The 21,640-nt window shown below is 46.0% G+C and overlaps 1 protein-coding gene and 1 non-coding gene across 3 annotated transcripts; one reads left to right on the top strand and one right to left on the bottom strand.

Annotated features, from left to right (window-relative positions):
• Positions 1–2,587: 2,587 nt before the first annotated feature.
• Ganab (glucosidase II alpha subunit) lies at positions 2,588–21,492 on the bottom strand. 2 transcript variants are annotated; one of them, XM_058579565.1, is made up of 25 exons: positions 21,403–21,492; positions 16,927–17,031; positions 16,648–16,756; positions 16,121–16,248; positions 12,585–12,764; positions 12,055–12,120; positions 11,195–11,268; positions 10,939–11,022; positions 10,756–10,852; positions 9,872–10,052; positions 9,028–9,181; positions 8,576–8,811; positions 8,357–8,483; positions 8,173–8,252; positions 7,807–7,950; positions 7,579–7,675; positions 6,514–6,615; positions 6,086–6,329; positions 4,819–4,883; positions 4,559–4,635; positions 4,370–4,444; positions 4,092–4,205; positions 3,870–3,976; positions 3,613–3,719; positions 2,588–3,480 (listed from the first exon to the last, which is right to left on the bottom strand). In XM_058579565.1, exons 1-25 carry the CDS (start codon positions 21,438–21,440, stop codon positions 3,371–3,373), a joined length of 2,901 nt encoding a protein of 966 aa, XP_058435548.1. In that variant the 5' UTR covers positions 21,441–21,492; the 3' UTR covers positions 2,588–3,370. The 2 variants fall into 2 exon arrangements, with proteins under 2 accessions (XP_058435548.1, XP_058435549.1); XM_058579566.1 differs by lacking the exon at positions 12,055–12,120.
• On the top strand, positions 6,924–7,030 carry LOC124093375 (U6 spliceosomal RNA). The gene has a single exon (XR_006851944.1). It is a non-coding gene; the product is annotated as a U6 spliceosomal RNA (small nuclear RNA).
• Positions 21,493–21,640: the final 148 nt, after the last annotated feature.

Here is a 21,640-nt window from a genome sequence, read left to right as displayed (position 1 = left end):
TACCCCCATTTTAGGGCACATGGAAATTGAACCCAGAGCCTCAGACATACTAACGAAGTGTTTTAGTATTGAGCCAATCCCCAAGCCCTTGTCTTTGAAACAGGGTCTGGCTATGTTGCACAGGGTGAATTCCTGGGCTCAAGCAAACCTACCACTTAAACCTCCATAGTAGTTGAGACTATGGGCTCTTGATCTTAACAATAGTCTGCTTTGCAGTGCTAGGGATTGAACTCACAGTTTTACACATGCTAGGCAGGTAAGTGCCATACACTGGGCTACATGTCTACTGCTCCTCCAACAATGCGAGACTTAGTAGTACTGGGGATTGAACCCAGAGGTGCTCTACCACTAAGCTGCATCCCTAGCCCTTCACTTTTTTTTTTTTTACACAAATGGAACCCAACTTTTCACTTTTCTGGTTGTACATGATGTAGTCACACCATTCATGCAAGCATACCCAAAGAGTAATAATGTCCAACTCATTCCACCATCTCCCCCCACACCACCCTATCTACTCCCTCCCCTCTGTCCAATACAAAGTTGCTCCATTCTTCCCTTGCCCTCCCCATTCCCTTACATTCCACTCCCCATTATGGATCAGCATCCACTTATCAAAGAAAACATTTGGCCTTTGATTTTGGGGGATTGGCTTACTTCACTTAGCATATTCTTCAACTCCATCCATTTACCTGAAAATGCCATAATTTCATTCTTCTTAAAGGCTGAGTAATATTCTATTGTGTATATATACATCACAGTTTCTTTATCCATTCATCTATTGAAGGGCATGTAGGTTGGTTCCACAGTTTAGCTATTATGAATGGAGCCGCCATAAACATTGAAATGGCTGTGCCACTGTAATATGCCGATTTTAAGTCCTTTGGGTATAGACAGGAGTGAGACAGCTGGGTCAATGGGTCAAATGATTCCAAAGTTTTCTAAGGAATCTCCATGTGTACCATTTTACAATCCCACCAGTGATGAATCAGTGTCTCTTTTCCCCCACATCATCACCAGCACTTATTGTTGCTTGAATCCTTGATGATTGCCATTCTGACTGGAGATGAAATCTGTCTTGATTTGCATTTCTCTTAATTGCTAGAGATGTTGAACATTTTTTTGTATATTTGTTGATTATATATCTTCTGTGAAGTTTCTGCTCATCTCCTTAGACCATTTATTGATTGAGTTATTAGTTCTTCTGATGTTAAGTTTTTGGAGTTCTTTATATACCCTGGAGATCAGTACTGCTGAGGGCCATTGCTAAGCAAGAATGATGCATGGCATGACCCAGGTCATTTGCAGTGTCATTGCATGTAAGGTGACCTTGCTCAAGGACCAGGGCGGATCCGGGTTTAGGGCAGATCAGCGGTTTAGGGCGTTCCCGGTTTAGGACAATCCGGGTTTAGGGCGGTTCCAGGTTTAAGGTGTACCCTGCTGGGAATAGGGTGTATCCTGCTGCCTCAGGCGCGCCTGCTCGTTGAGTCCCCGTTGAGTTCTGTTGGATTCAGAGTATTTGGGATTTTGCCCAGAACGTGATTTGGGCCCAGAACATGGATTTCCCCAGAACATGTTTGTAGAATGCTGGGAATAAAGAATTGCTGTTTGAATCTACAAGGCTGTGAGTAGCTCATGATTTTGTGCCCAGCCAGACTGTGGCATTGTACTCTGATGTGCATGTAGTAAAAAGATTTTCTCCCATTCTGTTGGTTCTCTCTTCACATTGTTTCCTTTGCTGCAACACTTTTTAGCTGGAATCCATCCTATTTATTAATTCTTGATTTTATTTCTTGCACTTTAGGAGTCTTTTGTTAAGGAAGTCAGGTCCTAAGCTGATATGATGAAGACTTGGGCCTGCTTTTTCTTCTATTAAGTGCAATCTCTGGTCTAATCCCTAGGCCCTTGATCTACTTTGAGTTTTGTGCAGTAGCCCTTTACTTTTTTGAGGTAAGTTCTCCCTAAATTGCTTAGGCCTTAAATTTAAGACCCTCCTGCCTCAGCCTTCCAAGGAGCTGGGATTACAGATGTTGCCCACCACTCCAGGTTGGAAAATCATATGAAAGTGCTCTTAATTAAAGAGAAAGAGCCTCTGATGTGAGAACTTCTGACCTTATAGCTATTTCCATCCATGAGACATTAGCTCTGATCACAGCATTAACCAGACCTACTAAAACCCAATGGCCTTGCTCAGCTTTGCTGTGAAAGTCATGCTATCTAGCAAGATGAAGGCAGCTCGTGCTTGCTCATTTTCCTGAAAACCAGGTGGCTTATGCTAAAATCAGACGAAAATGTCAGGCCCTTGGGCTCCTAGGGTATGTGGCTCAGGCCACAACTAGAATTCAGACATCTAGAAGTTATTTATGGTTTATTTCTTTATTGTTTCTCCTTTTATCAAAACCTGTCACAGCTGGGGACCAAGTAAAAAAAAATTCCCACAAATATTTCCCCTGGTTCCCTGTTAGTTCTGCCCCAACCCCCCTACCCAGGGCCTCCGGCCAACCTTGGGCACACAGGATCATCTCCCCCCACCCTCAGCCTTCTCCCAGCAATAAATATAGGTGACGTGATTCAATGAAATCACAACTGATTTCTCCATTTTGAATGCCCCAAAGGGACCAGAAGTGGGCAAAAGAAGTTTAATGCCCATCCTGTCTTAATTAAGGAGGCATGGAAACATTTTCCCCTCAAGGGACAGGGTAGGCTGAACTGCCCCTGCCAGAAATGCAGCAGCCCTAGAAGGAATTGGGGAGAGGAAAAGGTTGGGATGAAAGGGAAAAGGATGTTTTCCAGCAACTTCACTCCTTTGATCCATTCATTCATCCCTTATAGATAAGGGGTGGTCCCAGTGTAGAAGTGGGGCAGAGAAAGGGAAGAGCTGGCAGGGTAGAACCAGGAGGAAGAAATAAAAGGAGAGAGGGCATTTTGGTGGGGGAGAAAGGGAAGAGGAGGAGGAACCCTAAACCTAAAGTTCACTGTCCTCATCTTCTTCCAAGAAATGGCATTAACAGACAAGAGGCATGAACGGAGAAGTCTGGGGGAAATTTAGGGCCCTTTAGGAAGGGAAAGGGAAAGGGAGGCAAGGACCCTGTGGTTCCAGGTCTTTGCAAGTGAGTGTGCTCCAGGAAGAGCCACAGGATGCTGGGGGGATGAAAGGAAAGACTTGGAATCAACAGAGCAGGAGAGGTGAGGAGGTCACAAGAGGAATTCAGAGCCCAAGCACAGTCCTCTCATCCTGTCCAGATGTTAGCAGAATCTGGGTCTTGGGATAAGAATTTTGAAGTCTGGGGAGGGTCAAACTCCAAGGCAGAAGAAAGGGCAGCTCTCACCACACCACACCCTTCCCCCCTCAACCCAGAACACATCCCATTGGTTATCGCAGATGAATACTCCAGTCAGATGACACATTGACACCAGGCTTGCGCAGTATCAACACAGAGGTCTCAGGGTCATACTGGAAGGATAGATAGCTTTCAGGAGATCCTGGAGAAGGAAGAAGAAAAAGTTCCACGGTCAGCAGTGAGCTGCTTCCCTACAGACATACACCATCCCCAACCTCACCCATCTCGCCTCCACTTCCCCTCTCCCTAACTTGGGGCCAGGTCAGTCACTTACCTTTTGTCTGAAGCACCACTGTTGCCGGCTTTCCAGCCCCCATTATCACCACCCGCTCAACCCAGACTGGTGTCTCAAAGTGGCTTTTGGGATCTGCTGAGCTGGAGGTGACAAAAACAAATGCCCACCAGGGGAAAAATGTCAGAGCAGAAAAAAGGAAACCCAACCAAAGTCAGGAGATGAGAAAAGAGTACAGTGAGCGATGGGCATCCCCAAGATCCTCCCCATAACCCTAAAAGGTACCCAGCTACCTGGAGACAAGTGTGTTGTCAGAGAACGAGAAATGACGCAGCAGGAACTCATGGCGATTCTGATAGTTAAATGTGTGCCCATCATCAAGAAAGAGCTGTCCTTGGGCCGTACCCTGAGCAGGAAGTAGGCAAGGTGAGTACCTGAGTTAAGAGGGAGCAAGGGAAACATCCCCAGGGGACTAGGAAGGCAAGCTGATAGTTGAGGTCACTCTTCGTGTGCGTACTCACCTGGAGGCTGAGTGCGACAAAGAGAGTGATGGGGTCATCTTTCATACAGTCTGAAGAACGCCGCACACGCATCCATCGAGGCACAATTGTCCCTCCACGTTGGAACACAGGGATCTAGGGCAAAAGCAGTGCTGGTCTTAACTCTCCCGCATAGACCCCACAGCATCTTTTACTCTTGTTCATCTGTGCTCACAAGTACTGAACCACAAAGCACATGTTGTCATCCCTTCTGGAAACTTATAAGCAGATAGAGCTAGCAACTAAGCCGGCATACTCACACTGCTTAGAGTTACAGGCAGGTAGAGAGTCTGGGGACCATGATGCTTCTGGTAGCCATGAGTGTCATACCACACCTGTGGGTAATAGAAGAGATAAGATATTGGGTCACACAATGCACAGGGACATCCACCCTGTTTGCTTTCTTTGGCCTTCAACATCTTTCCCCACCATGTACTTCCATAACTCACCTCCCCTTGGCCAGGTAGGTAGACCTGCACACCATGGGCCCCAGCATCTGACACGGGGTGAACCAGTAAGGCATCCCCTAAAACACACCAGAATCAACATGGCACTAAGGGGATCAGTTCCCAGGCCAGAGAACACCAAAGCACCACCCTGCTAATAATAACCACACTCACTCCTCCCTCCCTGGGCCTCTGCAGACATAGGTCCACAAGTGCTTCTCAGCCACAGCCCAATCCAACACTCTTGTCTTCCCATTTCTCACCAAGCAGAAACTGATCATCTATGCTGAAGGTGGTCACATCTTGAGGATACTGCACCCACAGGGGCCTAGGAAGTAAGTGAGAAAAGAAAGGAAGACACCTGCCATTAAACAGAAGTCAACAATGTTGCCCGAATAACTGGCAATGAGAATAGCACAGGGGTAAGATCCAAGAGCTTGCAGCCAGACAGTGCATTTGGGGTTCAGGTCTCGACTATGCAATCCCACCTTGTCTGTTCATTTCAATTCCTATCCCACCTTCCCGCCTCCACTCTTCTGCCAACCATTCTGCATAGCAATTTTCCAGAGGTCTCCTGGCACATCAATGGGTTCTTCAGAATCGGATCATATTTTCCTCTATAACCTCAACTCTTACCTCTCCCTCTGGTTCCCTACCCAAGCTCACTGGCTTTTTTTTATTCCTCAAACAAAACAAACTCATTTCCACTTAAGACATATATTTTTTAAAGGCTAATTTTTTTAAACTTAACTTTATTTATTTTTTTATGCGGTGCAGAGGTCCAAACCCAGTGCCTCACACATGTGAGGCAAGTGCTTTACCACTGAGCCACAACCCCAGCCCTAGATTTTTTTTTTATACTGAGGATTAAATCCAGGAGTGCATTACCACTGAACCACATTTCCAGCCATTTTTTGAGACAGGCTGTCACTAAGCTGCTTAAAGCCTCACTAATTGCTGAGGTTGGCCTCGAACTTGCAATTCTCCTGCCTCATCTCTCAAGCCACTGGGATTACAGGCACAGGCCACCACACCACAAATGGCTATACTTTTTTTTTTTTTTTTTTTAAAACAAATGACTATACTTTAGAATTTTTTTATTTTGGTACCAGGGATCAAACTCAGGGGCACTCAACCACTTAGCCACAAACCCAGCCCTATTTTGCATTTTATTTAGAGACAAGGTCTCACTGAATTGCTTAGTGCCACGCTTTTGCTGAGGCTGGCTTTGAACTCGAGATCCTCCTGCCTCAGCCTCCTGAGCCAGTGGGATTACAGGCCTGTGCCACTGTGCCCAGCAAGACCTTGCCATTCTTGGGAATTTATTGATATTATTCATTCCCAATAATCTCCCCTTCACTCTTGATCTTGAATTTCCCACTCACTCTGGCTCCCCTCAAAGTGTACAGCTGGGAAGACACAGAAGAACCTTTACAAGGTTGTGTTGAGTGAAGAAAAAGGCCTCGAGATGCAACCTGGACCCCTGTCTCCCACCCACCTCAGTCCACTCTACCCAACTGAGTGTCTCACCTCATGACAGGAAACCCTTCACGATGGGCCTGATAGAAGAGGGTGTACCAGAAGGGCAGCAAAGAATATCGCTGGCCTAAGGCATCTCGGATTATCTCTTGGTACTGAGATGGCAACAGCCATGGCTCTCGCCGCCCAGTGTCCAAGTGGGCATGAGCCCGGAAGAATGGCTGATAGGCACCCATCTGGTACCAGCGTACAAGCAGCTCTGGTTCTGGATTCTTGAAGAATCCCCCCACATCAGCTGAGAGAGGGGAGGGAAGGAGCAGAATAGAAAAAGAAGGTAAAAGAGAGAGATGTTGTCTGAGGAGCTTCCCAAACGTTCTCCACCCTCCAGACTCTTCAGCTCTCTGCTCATGCCTAGGTCTTGTGCCCTCTATTTTGCCCCTCTGCCACCAACCAAGGCCCCAAATTCCTCCCCCTCTTACCACCACAGAAGGAAAGTCCCACCAGCCCTAGGCTGAGACACATAGGGATAGTGATCTTCAAGTGACCCCACTCTGCAGTGTTGTCCCCTGTCCACACAGCTCCTGAGGAAGACAAGAGGGAAGGAGCTTGTAACATAGAGAAGGTGCTCAGTATTCTATACGGGTGACATCTCTGACCCGCCACATCTGCTCTGGGGCCCCAGGATCCTCTGAAGATGCAGAGTTCACAGGAATACTTAAACAGGGTGGGGCTGTATCTCAGTGGTAGAGCATTTGCCTAGTATGTGTGAGGCACTGGGTTGAATCCTCAGCACCATATAGAATGCCTGCCTCACATGCACAAGGCCCTGGGTTCAATCCCCAGAACCACCAAAATGAATAAATAAATAAATAGATAAATAAAAATTCTAGTGCTCACTTTGGCAACACACATACTAAAAGTGGAACAATACAGAGATGATTAGCATGGCCCCTGCACAAGGATGACACGCAAATTTGTGAAGCATTCCATATATTTTTTTAAATATTTATTTTTTAGCTGTAGTTGGACACAATATCTTTATTTTATTTATGTATTTTTATATGGTGCTGAGGATCTAACCCAGGGCCTCACACATGCTAGGCGAGTGCTCTACCGCTGAGCCACAATCCCAGCCCAAGCATTCCATATTTTTTATGACACTTAATAAACGTGTCTTAAAAATTTTTTTTTTTTAAATGAACACTTGAACAGGAACTGAATTTCCCACTTACTCTGGCTCCCCTCAAAGTGCACAGCTGTGCAGCTCGCCAAGAACCAGGCCCAGGCCAGGGGTCCTTCACATCATTCTGCCACGGCTCTCTTCTCCAAGTTTGTTTGTTACATTATTCATTTATTTATTTGGTACCAAGGAGTGAACCCTGGGTACTTAACCCTTGAGCCACATCCCCAGCCCAGTTGCTTAGGGCCTAGCTAAGTTGCTAAGGCTGGCTCTGAACCTGTGATTCTCCTGCCTCAGATTCCTGAGCCACTGAGATTATTATAGGTATGTGCCACCACACCTGGGTCTTTCCTCCAAATCTTACCAAAGCGCTGGGAGCCAGCGAAGAAAGCCCTGCTCAGGACGAAGGGACGTTCTATGCCACCGGAGCGCTGTATTAACCCATCAGCAGTTGCCATGTGCTGGGTGGGGAGAAAAGAGAAGAGGGGAAGCAAAAAGTAAAAGCTATCTCTCATCTGTTGGCAGCTGCCTGGTCCTCAGTCTCTGGGCCTTGTCTTCCCTCTTTCCACCAACTCTCCTTTCCGCCCCTTACCACATAGAAGCCATAGATGTTATGGACGTCCCGGTGCTCCCAGCCCCCATAATGCTGGGCATCCTTGAGCATGGTAACCTCAGGACCATTGAACACAGATGGTTCATTCATGTCATTCCAGACATAGAGGTTGGGAGCTGAGCCCTGGGAATATAGGCAAAAAAGGGTGGACAAAGGAGAGAAAGAAGACAGAGTATCAGAGCAGAAAGCTCCTGGAATCTACAAAGATCTATTTTTTAGGGTTCTCCTGGGATCATCAAGGCCCCCCAATGCATTACAGGCAACTAGCAAAAGCAGAATTGGCAAGCAAAAACACCTCAGGGAGATAGGGTGGGGAAAACAAATAAGAATTGTGGCCTTTCCTACCTCATAATTGTCAAAGCTAAACATGTTAGCCCACCAGGCTCTCATCACAGGATTAGTAAAGTCAGGGTAACCAGCTGAGCCTAGAAGGTAAAGGTGGCTCTCAATCCCTCAAGGGGCAAAAAGAGCCACCTTCCTATAACCCTGGCCTCCCACATGCCTCTCCTTCAGCTCTTGGCCTGCCTACCTGGCCAGCACCAGCCCTCATAGTCAGAGCCATCCTGAGTTTTAACGTACAGCCCCTGGTTCCGCAGCTCTTCGTGAACTCGGTATCCAGAGTCTACCTTGATGTGGGGGTCCACAATGGCTACCAGCTGGGACAAGGAAGATGGTGGTCAGAGTTCTCCAGAACTAGCAAGTCTCGGCCTTACCCTGAGAAGACCAATCATGGCTGCAGTTCCCTTACCTTCCGCCTCTTGGAGGCCAAGTGCTCAAGCATGGTGAGGGGCTGAGGGAAGCGGCTGGGGTCCCAGGTGAAGTATCGCTTGCCATCAGCATGTTCAATATCCAGCCAGATGACATCACAGGGCAGGTTGTGATCATCAAAACCCTGATCCACTTCTAGCACATCAGCCTCATCCCGGTAGTTCCAGCGGCTCTGATGGTAGCCGAGGGAGAAGAGCGGGGGCAATGCCTGGGTTCCTGCGGATTCATTGAGGGGTGGGGGTCATAATGGGGATCAGGCCCCAACCTGGGGTTAAAGAGGACACTCAGAAATTGAGGAAGATATAAGCTTGTGGAAGGTTGTAGGGTGCAGGTTCAGAAATAGCCTGGGACTCAGGACTTTTGAAAAGTTACAGAATCAACCCTGTCAAGAAAACAAGGGCAGAAAAATGACAGTGGTAACATTACACACACCTGTGAGACTAGCATACTGCCGAAAAATGTCAAAGACCGAGGGTCCAAGTAGCAGGAAGACATCAATGATGCCACTCTCTGACATCCAGCGAACATCTGTCTGTGGGGTCTCCCCAGAGCCCTGCAGATAGTCTAGCATCTTCCCAAACAGGGTCTACAGCAACACCAGACAAAAGCAACAATTTTTCTCTGGAGTCATAGAGCTGGCCCCTAATATCTCACCTTGGTATGAGATTAAATGTCACTTCCTCAAGGAGGCTTTCCTGGCGCAGATATCTAAAGCAAGCCTGCCCCCGCCCCCCCGCACACATTAAGTATTAGCACTTAACCACCCCTGAACTCATCTTGCCTTGTTAGTAGTTGAAATGTCTTTCTCCCTGAGAGTAAGGACATTTTTTTTTTAAGAGAGAGAGAGAGAGAGAATTTTTAATATTTATTATTTTTTTAATTTTCGGTGGACACAACATCTTTGTTTGTATGTGGTGTTGAGGATCGAACCCGGGCCACACGCATGCCAGGCGAGCGCGCTACCGCTTGAGCCACATCCCCAGCCTGAGTAAGGACATTTTCAAGCTTGGTAAGAACATGTCCCCAGCACCTAGAAGAGTGCCTAACACATAATGAACTAATAACAAGTGGAAACCCTTAGTCCAGAGACAGCCATGACTTTGCCATAAATGTGTCATCTGGAAATGACCAGGGAACTCAAGAAGCTTCCCAGAAGGCCCAGGCACCTTCTTTCAGCCAGTCCCCACCAGCCTCTCCATACTCATGCTCCCCAAATCCTGTTTTAAGGTTCATCAGACTCCCTCCCTCCTCCTCTCTTCCCTGCCTGCATTCTTACCTTCCCTGCAGTGTTAGAGGATATATCAACCCAGGTCTCAGCAGCATTTAGCCAGAAGATGCCCAAATCTCGATGAGGGTTGTGCGCAAGGAGCACAGGTACAGACCCATACAGGGCCATTGGGTTATCCAGTTCATACTGGAACACATCCAAGTTGTACAGGCGATACGGTTCCCCACCCCTGGTGGTAGACACACAGACCAGGCTAACAACTGGCTGCAGGCCACAGCACACACAACCCCCACCCCACAGACACAGGTGAGAGATGAAAACAGGCTCCTCTGGCCTTTCCCAAAAGAATAATTTTCTAAATATCAAAGGTGGCCCAGACACAGGATAAAATCCATGTTTGGAATATTCACCTGCATGCACATTTCCCAAAGCCCTGGCTTCCTTCCTTCTCCCACATTTTTTTTTTTTTTCTTTGCAGTACTGGGGATTGAACCCAAGGACACTTTATCCCTAGGCTATATCACTAGTCCCCACCCCCATTTTATTTTTTCATTTTTATTGGGGGCAGGGTAACTGGGGATTTAACCCAGAAGCAATTTATAACTGAGCTACATCCCCCAGCCATTCCTTTATTTTTTATTTTGAGATTAGGTCTTAACCATATTGCTTACGGCTTCACTAAATTGCTGAGGCTGGCCTTGAACTTGCAATCCTCCTGCCTCAGACTCCTAAACTGCTAGAATTACAGGTATATACCACTGTGCCTAATATCCCAGTTTTTATTTTTTATTTTGAGACAGGGTCTCACTAAGTTGCCCAGGCTGGCCTCAAATTTGCCATCCTTCTGCCTAAGCCTCCGAACTAGCTGGGGTTACAGGTGTGCACCAACATGCCTGGCTCCTCCCACACGCAGACATCAGCATGGGACTCACTCAGTGACCTTCAGCCTCAAGTTGTCTGCATGCTCAGGGATTCCATACACATGCTCCATGCCTGGCAGAGAGAAGTCCAAGCCCACAGAAGTGGGGCCTGAAAGAAAAGAAAGGCTGAACTCTATAGCTTTTGCTTGGCAAGGACTCCCTGCACCCCTGCCCAGGTCTCTCCCAGCCCCTCACCATATGGCTTGCTGTCAGAATGAGTTTTGAATGTCTCCTCCCAGGCTCCTGGCTCATCTTTCTCTGCCTTCCCTTGAGTATCCTCTGGCTGTAAGAAGGAAAATGGACCACTACCCATTCATACATCGGCTCTTTCTTACCCAACTTGTTTTCTAGATCCCATCCATGATGGTGAGACTAAACTCAAGTTTCTTGTGGGCCTTCCCCCTCCAGCCTCCCAGCCAGCCCTATCATCCAACCACGCACCCACTCCGACTTGCCTCGTCACCATCCCCAGGCGTTTCCTTGGGCTGGGCCCCATCGCCCTCAGCGGGGTCTTTTGATCCTTGCCTGGAAGGTAGGAGAGCTGTCTGCTCCAATCCAGAGGGGGCAGGGACGAGGGGCTAGTGGAAGGAGGGGTAGGGGAATAGAGAGCCAAGGGTCCAAAGGAATGAATTGGAGGAAGGGACTGAATGTAAAGCTTGGAGAGGGACCCCAGTGAGCAAGTAAGTTTTCGAAGGATGGAGAAAGAACCAAGAAAGGGAAATGAATAAATGCTACCAAGAGGTGTCTTCCACACATGGGCCCAAATCACCAGCCTCTGCCAGCATCCCAGAAGAGACAGGCAGGGTGACTTAGGAGCCTGTATTCTGAATGTTAGTCCCAGCTCTGCTGCCTCTACAGATGCCCTCAATGCAGCTTAGGCTCCTGGCCTGACACAGGGTTTTGCAAAGAAAAGTGGGTCAGACCATAGCAAGCCTCTCCAAATACTTAGAGGGACTTCCAGAGGTTTTTACCAAACAATGTTCTCAAGGGCATCTAGAAAGCAGCTCTGCACAAAATCTCAGCTACATCTCAAATAAAAGTCAGGAATCCTAGGCAGCATTCCTCCACCCCTTGGCAAAGCAATAAGCTCCCTACATTCCTTAAGAACTTCCAGTACTTCTTTCTCCGGGGCGGGGGGTGGGGGGGCAGTCGGGGAATAGGGAACAGGGGCCCAAATACCACATCATGGGGAAATGGGGTTAGGTGAAGGGCAGGGCATGGAAAAGTTTGGGGGCATCTTCCCCAAAGGGTCAGAGTGAAGGGTGGGAAAGGGCAGAGGAACAGATACAGTACCAGTGGCCATGGATTTACCTAGAGAAAAGGTTCTTGATCTTATCCCATATGCTACCGAGCGTGAGACTAACTTTATCCGAGAAACTGGGGCAGGAGGAGATGAGTAGGGAAAGGGAAAAGGAGGCACAAAACCAACACAAAAACAGAAACATAAAAGTGAGTTTCAGTCGACAAACTTTCAGAGATGGGGGGAAAAAAGAAATCAAAATAAATAAATAAGTAAATAAAAAGGAAGAAAATAAACTTGGGAAATGTGATGATGTGAGAAGGGGAAGAGGGAGAGGCAGACCCAGGCAGGCCTCCCAGAGGAGGTGCCCAAGGTTCAGCTCAGGGACAAAAGTGACTGGCTCCTGGTCTATACAGGAAATGGAGAAAACTACAACCCAGGTCTGATTCCTACACTTCTTGATAAGTTCTCCCAGCCCCCAGCCCCTATCTGGCTATCCTGCCATCCAGTCTCCTCCCAGGAACCCAGTGCCAGATCCCACAAAAATCCCTAGGCTCTTTCACAGTAGGTGATTCCCTGCAGTCCCAACCCCTGCACTCACGGGACCCTGCGGGCCCTCTGGTGCTCAAACTCCATGAGTCCTCGGGCATTGACACTGAGCAGAAGGCTACGGTCCTCTAGCAGGTCAAGGCGGAACGGCCGTGCTGTTAAGATGATTTTGTAGGGTCCCTCAGCCACTGTCAGCTCCACACTATTGTCATCACGGCCAGATACAGAAAGCCTGGGAAAGAGATCAAAGGGGATATAAGCAAATACAAAGGGGCAAGAGAAGTCCTAACACTTCAAGAAAGGATCTGCTAAAAGCTATAGGCAGTGGGATAATAATGCCGGGACAGACAAACAGATTTAAAGAACCAAATAAAGAGCCAGGAAACAGACTCAAGTATTCTTAAAACTCTGAAATGTAACAAGGAGGCAATGGCAGATCAGTAAGGAAAGGAGAAGAAAAAAATTAATTTTCCATATAGAAAAACAAAAACAAAAAAACACTTGTACCACTGTGACCAGCTTAACACATTCTTACCTTGTTCCAGATACAAATATAAACTTCAGAAAGATTATGGATTGAAAACAATTTTTTTTTTTTTTTTTTTTTTTTGGTATTGGAGATTGAACCCAAGCCCTAGCATATGCTAGGCAAGGACTCTACCACTGAGTATCCTAAGTCCCATCACTTAAAATTTAATAAGCTTTAGAAAATATAAACAAAAATTTTTTTGACCTTGAGATAGACAGGAATTTCTTTTTCTTTCTTTCTTTCTTTATTTTTTAAAGAGAGAGAGAGAGAAATTTTTTTTCAAATATTCATTTTTTAGTTTTTGGAGGACACAACATCTTTGTTTGTATGTGGTGCTGAGGATCGAACCCGGGCCGCACACATGCCAGGCGAGCGCGCTACCGCTTGAGCCACATCCCCAGCCCATCTTTCTTTTATTTATTTTTTTGAGACAGAGTCTTATTATGATGCCCAGGCTGACCTTGAACACCTGGGTTCAAGTAATCCTCCTGCCTCTGTCTGCTGAGTAGCTGGGATTACAGGTGCATAATCCCATGCCGGGTTGAGATATTAAAACACAAGGCATAATGTGCTAAGACCAGAAGGTAAAAAGACTGAAACATCTTAAGAACATTAACATTAGGAATTTCTACTTATTAATCCACCTAAAGCCAGGTATGGTGGCACACACTTGTAATCCCAGTGGCTGAGGCAGGAGGATCTCAAAGTCAACACCAGCCTCAACAACTTAGTAAGGCCCTAAGTAACTAAGTGAGACCTGTCTCAAAATAAAAAAATAAAAAGGGCTGGATATGCAACTCAGTGGTTAAGTGCTCCTGGGTTCAATCCCCGTCAATAAATAAATAAATACATATGTATATAAATAGGGAGGGATGTGGCACAGTGGTTCAGAACCCCTGGGTTCAATCCCTGGAACCCTGATATCAAAGCAAACAAACAAACAAAAACAACCCACTTAAACAAGTGGAGTTGGTGGTACACACCTGTATTCCCAGCTCCCTGGGAGTCTGAGGCAAAATGATCTCAAATTCAAGGCCAGACTGAATAACTTAGCAAGACCCTCAAAATAAAGCCAAAAAGGGATAGGCATGTAGCTCAGTGGCAAAACATTTGATCAGCGGGTTTAAGGTTCTGGACTCATTCCCCAGTACGGCAAACAAAACAAACAACACCTTTTAGAGTTATCAAGAACAAGGAAAGTTTGAGAAGTTATCTCAGTCCAGAGCAGCCTAAGGAGATATGACAACTAAATGTCACATAGAATCAATGGAAAAGGACACTAGGTAGAAACTAAGAAAATCTACATACAATATAGATTTTGTATATATTGCATATACAGGGACAGACCAATAATGCATCTTTGGGCTGGGGCTGTGGCTCAAAGGTAGAGCACTCGCCTACCATGCGTGAGGCACTGGGTTCCATCCTTAGCACCAAATAAAAATAAAATAAAGACATTGTGTTCATCTATAACTACAAAATAAATACTTAAAAAAATGCATCACTGGGCTGGGGATGTGGCTCAAGCAGTAGCGCACTCGCCTGGCATGCATGCGGCCCGGGTTCGATCCTCAGCACCACATACAAACAAAGATGTTGTGTCTGCCGATAACTAAAGTTATGTGAAAAAAGGGAATCTCAGAGAAGCATCATCACAAAACCTCTAAGATGTTTTTCTATAACACTCAAAATCACATAATTTACTGCTCGGGCATATGTATGTATGTATGTATGTATGTATACATGTAATATAAGAACAAAAACAAGGGAATAATAAACTTCAGAATAACCATCAACTTTCGGGAAGAGAGTTAACAGTATAGGATGGTTAAGAATCTGATTAGGTTGGGTGGAGAGTTTATACAGTTTACGAGGTGAACAGTTTATTATAGTATTTTCTTTTACTTTTTAATTTTTTTTTGTAGTTATAGATGAACAGAATGTCTTTATTTCTTTAATGTGGTGCTACGAATCAAGTGCCTCACACAAGCTAGGCAAGCGCTTTGCCACTGAGCTACAGCCCTAGCCCATATTACAGTATTTTCTAAATGAAGTACTCAAAACAATCATATATGGAACAATGATAACAGTGCATTTTGACTCAAGAAATTGAGTAATACTATTCTGAATAGCTGAGGAAAACAAGAAAAAGGAAGGAAGAAAGGGGGAGAAAATGGAGGAGGAAGGAGGGACAGACCAATGAACGAACCAGAGAAATAGCACATTACTAGAGTAAGGTCTGTGCTTTGTTTATTTCTTCTTGTGACACCACACCTAGCCCAGGCCATCCACAGAAGAGGGAGCAATACCTTTTGCTGAATGAATGAAGACAAAGAATAAAAGAGGGGGCTGGGGATGTGGCTCAAGCGGTAGCGCGCTCGCCTGGCATGCGTGCAGCCCGGGTTCGATCCTCAGCACCATATACAAAGATGTTGTGTCCACCAAAAACTAAAAAATAAAATATTAAAAAATTCTCTCTCTCTCTCTTTCTAAAAAAAAAAAAAAAGAAAGAAAGAAAAAGAATAAAAGAGAGCAGGGGGAGGTGGCACATGCCTGTAATCCCAGCTACTCAGAAGGCTGAGCCAGAAGGACCACAAGTTTGAAGCCAGCCTCCAAAATAAGTGAGATCCTGTCTCAAAAAAATAAAATAATAAGGGTTGGGGTTGTAGCTCAGCGGTAGAGCCCTTGCCTAGCAAGTACAAGGTCCTGGGTTCGATCCTCAACACCACATAAAAACGAATAAATAAAATAAAGGTATTGTGTCCAACTACAATTAAAAAATAAATATTTTTTAAAAGTAAAAAATAAAATTATATAAAATTGAATGGGCTAGGAATGTAGCTCAGTGGTAGAGTGCCCTGGGTTCAATTCCCAGTACTGAAAGACAAAAAAAAAAGAGTGAAAACAAATAAGTAAAACAAGGCATACGAACAAATATGTTAGGTTAGGAATGTACTAAGTGATAGAGTACTTCCGTAGCATACACAAAGTCCTAGGTTTCATCCCCAGTACTACCAATAAACAACAAAAGAGGCTGATGTTTCTCAGGAAAAACTTACCGGGCCGTGGGAGGATCAGCCACCAAAACATCTGGAACACGGTAACGGAGCCGACGGGGCTCCAGCTCATCAATCCTGATCCGAGTCATGTTCTTTTGAAGCCCTTGGAGCTCCAGCACCAGCAATACCTAAGGGGAAAGAGGTTTGGATGTGGAGAAGGGGGAGGGGTTATATCATACAAAGTCCTGTAGACCCAGGCCCTCCTAGGAGCCCTTTGCCTGAGGGGCCTGAGATCAGATTTCTTTTTTTTCTTTTTTTTAATTTTTAATATTTATTTATTTATTTATCTTTTAGTTTTCGGCAGACACAACATCCTTGTTTGTATGTGGTGCTGAGGATCGAACCAGGAGCCGCACGCACGCCAGGCGAGCGCGCTACAGCTTGAGCCACATCCCCAGCCCGAGATCAGATTTCTTCACCAAGTAAAAGTCCCAAGATTTGGCCAACACAGGAAGTTGGCTCCAAGTTTCTCCCTCCCCAATTACCCCATAGCCATTTCCCCACAAATCTTCCTTGTGTTGCCTGACCTTAGTGACCTCGTTGATCAGATGGACTGTAAGGTCATCAGGACCAAGCTGCAGAGTTTCTAGCAAGGCACGGTAAGGAGAGAGGCCTGGCCGTATACTTCGTTGCCGCCTGCCAAATGCAATGGTTGAGAAGTAAGGTGGGAGGGCACCCCAATGTTCTAGGCACCTTTATCACCTACAGTGCCCTTAGGCTACCCATCTGCCATAGACACTTCTCACATCACACTACTTGCACAATCACACACTACTACTCAATCCACCCTCCCAGAAATGACATACTTGCAGAAGGAACTCTCTTCACAAGTCTTAAAGTTGCTTCTATCCACAGCAAAGGTAATCCCCAGGCAGACTCCTAAACATGCAAGTGCCAAACTTGCCCAAGACCTAGGGAGAAAAAGGATAAAGAGGGCACAATCAACCTGAGAGTCAGGAAAGGCCCCACCTTCCTGTCACAGCTTTAGAAAGACAGCTTTGGAAGTGGGAAGAAGGATAGAATAATATTAAATAGGAAAGAAGTCAGAGTGAATACAGGGTAAAGGGTCAGGCCTGGGGAGATGACACACCAAAACCTTGTCTTCAAAAGCTAGAGGACGAGCTAAGGATGCAGTTCAGTGGTACAATGCTTCCCTACCATGCACAATCCCCTGTACCACAAATAAAATAAATAAAGGCAGAGAAAGTGAGCAGAGAGCATCTTTGGCCTTGAGAAGCCCTGTTATTGCCTCTGGTTACATCAGACTCTCCTGGAAAGAAACAGTAATAGCCAGTCCCAGAGGAAATAGTGGTAAGGAGTGTGAATTAGAGAAGCAAAGCAAGCTACACCTTTCTATTTTTTAGTACTGAGGATTGAATCCAGGGGTGCTCAACCTCTGAGCCACATCCCTGGCCCATTTATTTATTTATTTATTTTTAAATATTTTGTTTAGAGACAAGAGTCTCACTGAGTTGCTTAGTGTCTTACTAAATTGCTAAGGCTTGCTCTGAACTCATGGTCCTCAGGCCTCAGCCTGGGATTATAGGTGTGCACCACCGTGCCTGGCCAAGCTATGCCTTTCATGAGGAAGGCATCAGGTGAACCTATAAAATAAAAAAATGAAAAATGAGGCCTATGGATGTGGCTCAGTGGTAACGCACTTGCCTAGCAAGTTCAATCCCTAGGGCCCCCCTTACACACACACACACACACACACACACACGGGGAAGATAAAGTAAAACAGTAAAAAAACAGAAGAAAAAAGGTTTAAAGGTATCTTCTTAGCTAGACTACTGGTCACAATTCCTAGGGTCCTAACTTCTCTAGCACCCTAGGCATCCTGTTCCTCTAATCTCTATTTTTGCATCTTTAAAATATGTAATCCAAGCCACTCAGGAGCCTAAGGCAGGAGGATTCCAAGTTCAAGACCACCCTCAGCAACTTAGGGAGGATCTTGGGGATTTAGTGAGACTCTGTCTCCAAATAAAAAATAAAAAGGTCTGTGGAAGTACCTCAGTGGTAAAGCATCTCTGGGTTCAATCCCCAGTACCCCAAAAAACAAGTCACCACTATCACTACCTAAGGCTTAAAAGAAGGTAAAACAGTATCAAGTCCTAATGTACTCTCCGGGACTAGTTACTTTGTATCCAAGCTTTCAATTGGCCTATAGTTTTTAAAGTATCAAAGTCCTAGACTCATCCTCAGAGATTATTATATATTTTGCTTGGAGTGGGGCCTGAGCCATCAATTTGTCTATTTTCCAAATTTCATACAGGACCTAAGTTTTATGACCCTTGCCTCCCTCTCCAACTTCATCTTTCTTTTCAGTTTCCCCTTTTATCACTTTGCTCTGAGCTACACTAGAGTTCTGACACTTCTGAGAACATAGCAAGCTCCTTTTCTGCACAAGGCACAGGGATTAGAAGAAAAATATAATGGGAAGGAAAAAATTATGAAGTATGGATGTACCCTCCTTTGCTCTCATCACTAAATCTGAATACAGTTCAATTTTTTTTTATTTTTTGTTACTGAGGATGAACCCAGGAATGCTCACTGAGCTACATCCTCAGCTCTTATTTAGACAGGCTCTCACTCAGTTGGTTAAGGCCTCACTAAGTCACTGAAGCTGGCCTCAAACTTGCAATCCTCCTACCTCAGCCTCCCCAGGCACCAGCAGCACAAGCATAAGATACTACATCTGGGCTTCAGGTTTTGTTTTGTTTTGTTTTTGATACTGGGGATTCAACCCAGGGGCACTTGACCACTGAGCCACATCCCCAGCCCTATTTTGTATTTTATTTAGAGACAGGGTCTCACTGAGTTGATTAGCGTCTCGCTTTTGCTGAAGCTGGTTTTGAACTCACGATCTTCCTATCTCAGCCTCCCCAACCCCTAGGATTACTAGCCTGTGCCACCACGCCCAGCTGGGCATCAGTTTTTTAAAAGGTCCCTGACTGAAGTGATGGCATGCTCCTACAGTCCCCAGCTACTAGACTGAACCCAGTTCTGCCTGACTCTGGGGCCTATGTACTTCAACACAGTGCACACTACAACACATTAATCACAGGTAGGATGAATTGTCTCAAGGAAGTCCTGTCTCAATGAGGACTATCACCTCAAGGTTCTCAATATGCTTAAATGAAAGACACAGGACTAGCAGATTTGTTTAAATTATTTGAAGGATATATTCATCTATTCAGAGAAAACACTAAAATTTGAGAATTTCTCAAATTTTAGAGTTAAGAAACATACGCAGTGCTTTTTTTTTTTTTTTTTAACTTTTTTTAGTTGTAGATGGACACAATGCCTTTATTTTATTTATTCTTATGTGGTGCTGAGGATTGAACCCAGTGCCTCACAATGTGCTAGGAAAGTGTTCTACCACTGAGCCACAACCCCAGCCCATATCTGCAGTGCTTACTAAATGAAGATTATCAATCTTTGGATTTGCTTTTTTATTTTTTTATTTTTTGTGGTCCTGGGGATCAAACTCAAGGCTTTGTACATGCCAGGCAAGCACTCTAACACATCCCCAAACTTTAATATGTGTGTTTTAAACATGTTCTCCCCACCGCAGTCCTGAGAATTGAACCCACTGAACTACCTACTCAGTCCTTTTTATTTTGAGACAGGGACTCACACTAAGTTGCCTAAGCTGGCCTCAAACTTGTGATCCTTCTGCCTCAGCCTCCTGAGTATTAAAGATGCTCTCCGGGTGACTCTGATGTGAGCAGTCCAAAGCACACTCTCTGGGAAGTGTTCCAAAGAGGGCAGGGTGAGACAGAAGGACACAGGTTTCTTCTAAGCAATATAACTCTGCAATTTATAACAACATAACTAAAGGCAGGGCCTACTATACACATTGTGGGTAGCATTAATCTCAGTATCTGCTTGGAAGCTAAAGGCAAAGAAAATTACCAGAGGACTAGAGATGTAGATCAGTGATAGAGCACTTGCCAAGCATGTGAGAGGCCCTGAGTTCGGACCCCAGCACCACAAAGTTAAAAAAGAAGAAAATTACCAGAATGGAGACCACAGGACACAGTAAGCTCTCTAGTGTCAGAATTTGCAAGGCAAGCACTCTACACCAGGTCTGTCAAAAAACTGAGGAAAGTGCTAGGCACTGGGTGAATAGGCCAAGTAGAAATAATTACAAGTAAAACAAGCAGAAGAAATGTTACCAGAAAACTCAACAGCAAGACTGCATGCAGCCCAAGTCCTAAGGGGTGACTACCTAAAGGCACATAAGTAGCCCAAAGCAGCAGTCATCAGTTCAGCAAACTACATACTCTGTTGGAGCCAAACTAGAGCCCTATTTCCAGTCTATATGATCGATTTGGAGAGATGCCACAGGGAGGTTTCTAAAGGACCTCTCAACTATGACCTGTTGAAAGGTCCTAAGGATTCAGGGATGCCTTGGACATCTCAAACAAGAGGTGTTCACAAGCCAAAGTTAAGAATGAGCTGCAGGGCAATTTACACCTGCTGTTTCAAATCACAGGCTTCTGAAGTTTATGATCCACCTTTTCTTCACTACTGCAGGCGGGCAGTACTATACAGCCTCTTCAACCTCACTACATCCGTTAGGTTCCGGTAAACACTTTGTGGAGCTGATGTGTTTAGAACTTTTTTTCTTCTTCTTCTTGATATTATAAACTCGAAAGAGCAGACCAAACTATTCGATTACATGTTGTGTTTGAGCAACATCGTCCAAACAGATTATGAACTTACTGGATCCTGCCCCAGCCATACCCAGCAATCGTGGGCAAGAATTAGCCAGGGCTGGTGCCCACGTGAAGACAGAAAACGGCAGGGCTGGGAGTAGGAGGGACAAAAAGGATAATACAGGATGTACTGCTGGCCACGGTGCTTCCTGCCCGGCCAAGAGGTAGGACAACAGGCTGCTTTCCCTGAAGCCCGACTGTGCCTCCTCCCCCCATGCTACCTCCCCCGACGGCCCTGCGCACTGCAGGAAAGAGGCAGCGGCGCTGACCGTGGCGAACCGCCAGGGCAGAACTTCGACTGCGAGCGGCCAAGGCCAAACAGAGCACATAGCTGCGACCTTTTTGAGCCGCCGGGCGAGAGCTGAGAGCCCCAAAAGCAAGGGCTGCCAACGACGCGAGGAACTACCGCGGAGAAGCAGAAGGAGCCTGAGGCCGCCTCCAGAAGGATAAAGGGCTGTCGCAAGGCCAGGGATGGTAGAGAGACAAACAGAAAAGAACAATAACGGGCTTGGGTATCTAGGAGCGTCTGGACGTGCCCCCGGGTTCCCGGCTCCTCACCGCCTCCTACGCGCCGCCACTGCCGCTACCGCCGCCATCTTGTGCCGGGTTTGCTCTTTGACCCCGAATTTCCCCACCCCCTGCGCACGTTGAGACACGTATCATAGTACCCACCCCTTCCGGCTTTCTGATTGGCCCGGCAGGAACGTAGGCAACTCCTGTTTCATTGGCAGAGATACACGCTAAATGCCCTAGGGGGCGGGGCTAGAGGACAGGGACGGGGACACCCGTAGTTAGT

Source organism: Marmota monax, unplaced genomic scaffold (genome assembly GCF_021218885.2).
Source record: "Marmota monax isolate L192 unplaced genomic scaffold, Marmota_monax_Labrador192_F-V1.1 WCK01_AAM20220418_F8-fsc00038, whole genome shotgun sequence".
NCBI lineage: Eukaryota > Metazoa > Chordata > Mammalia > Rodentia > Sciuridae > Marmota > Marmota monax.
The sequence above is the reverse complement of the archived record's forward strand: the minus strand, read 5'-3'. Positions and strand labels throughout refer to the sequence as shown.

What these genes read in the sequence shown, in the direction of transcription:
- Ganab (XM_058579565.1), bottom strand. Translation starts at nt 21,440, where the DNA reads ATGGCGGCGGTAGCGGCAGTGGCGGCGCGTAGGAGGCG. An exon ending in GAAGAGAGTTCCTTCTGCAA is followed by an intron (nt 16,757 to 16,926) that starts GTATGTCATTTC and finishes TGCATTTGGCAG; the next exon opens with GCGGCAACGAAGTATACGGC. An exon ending in ATCAAGAACCTTTTCTCTAG is followed by an intron (nt 11,269 to 12,054) that starts GTAAATCCATGG and finishes CCTACCTTCCAG; the next exon opens with GCAAGGATCAAAAGACCCCG.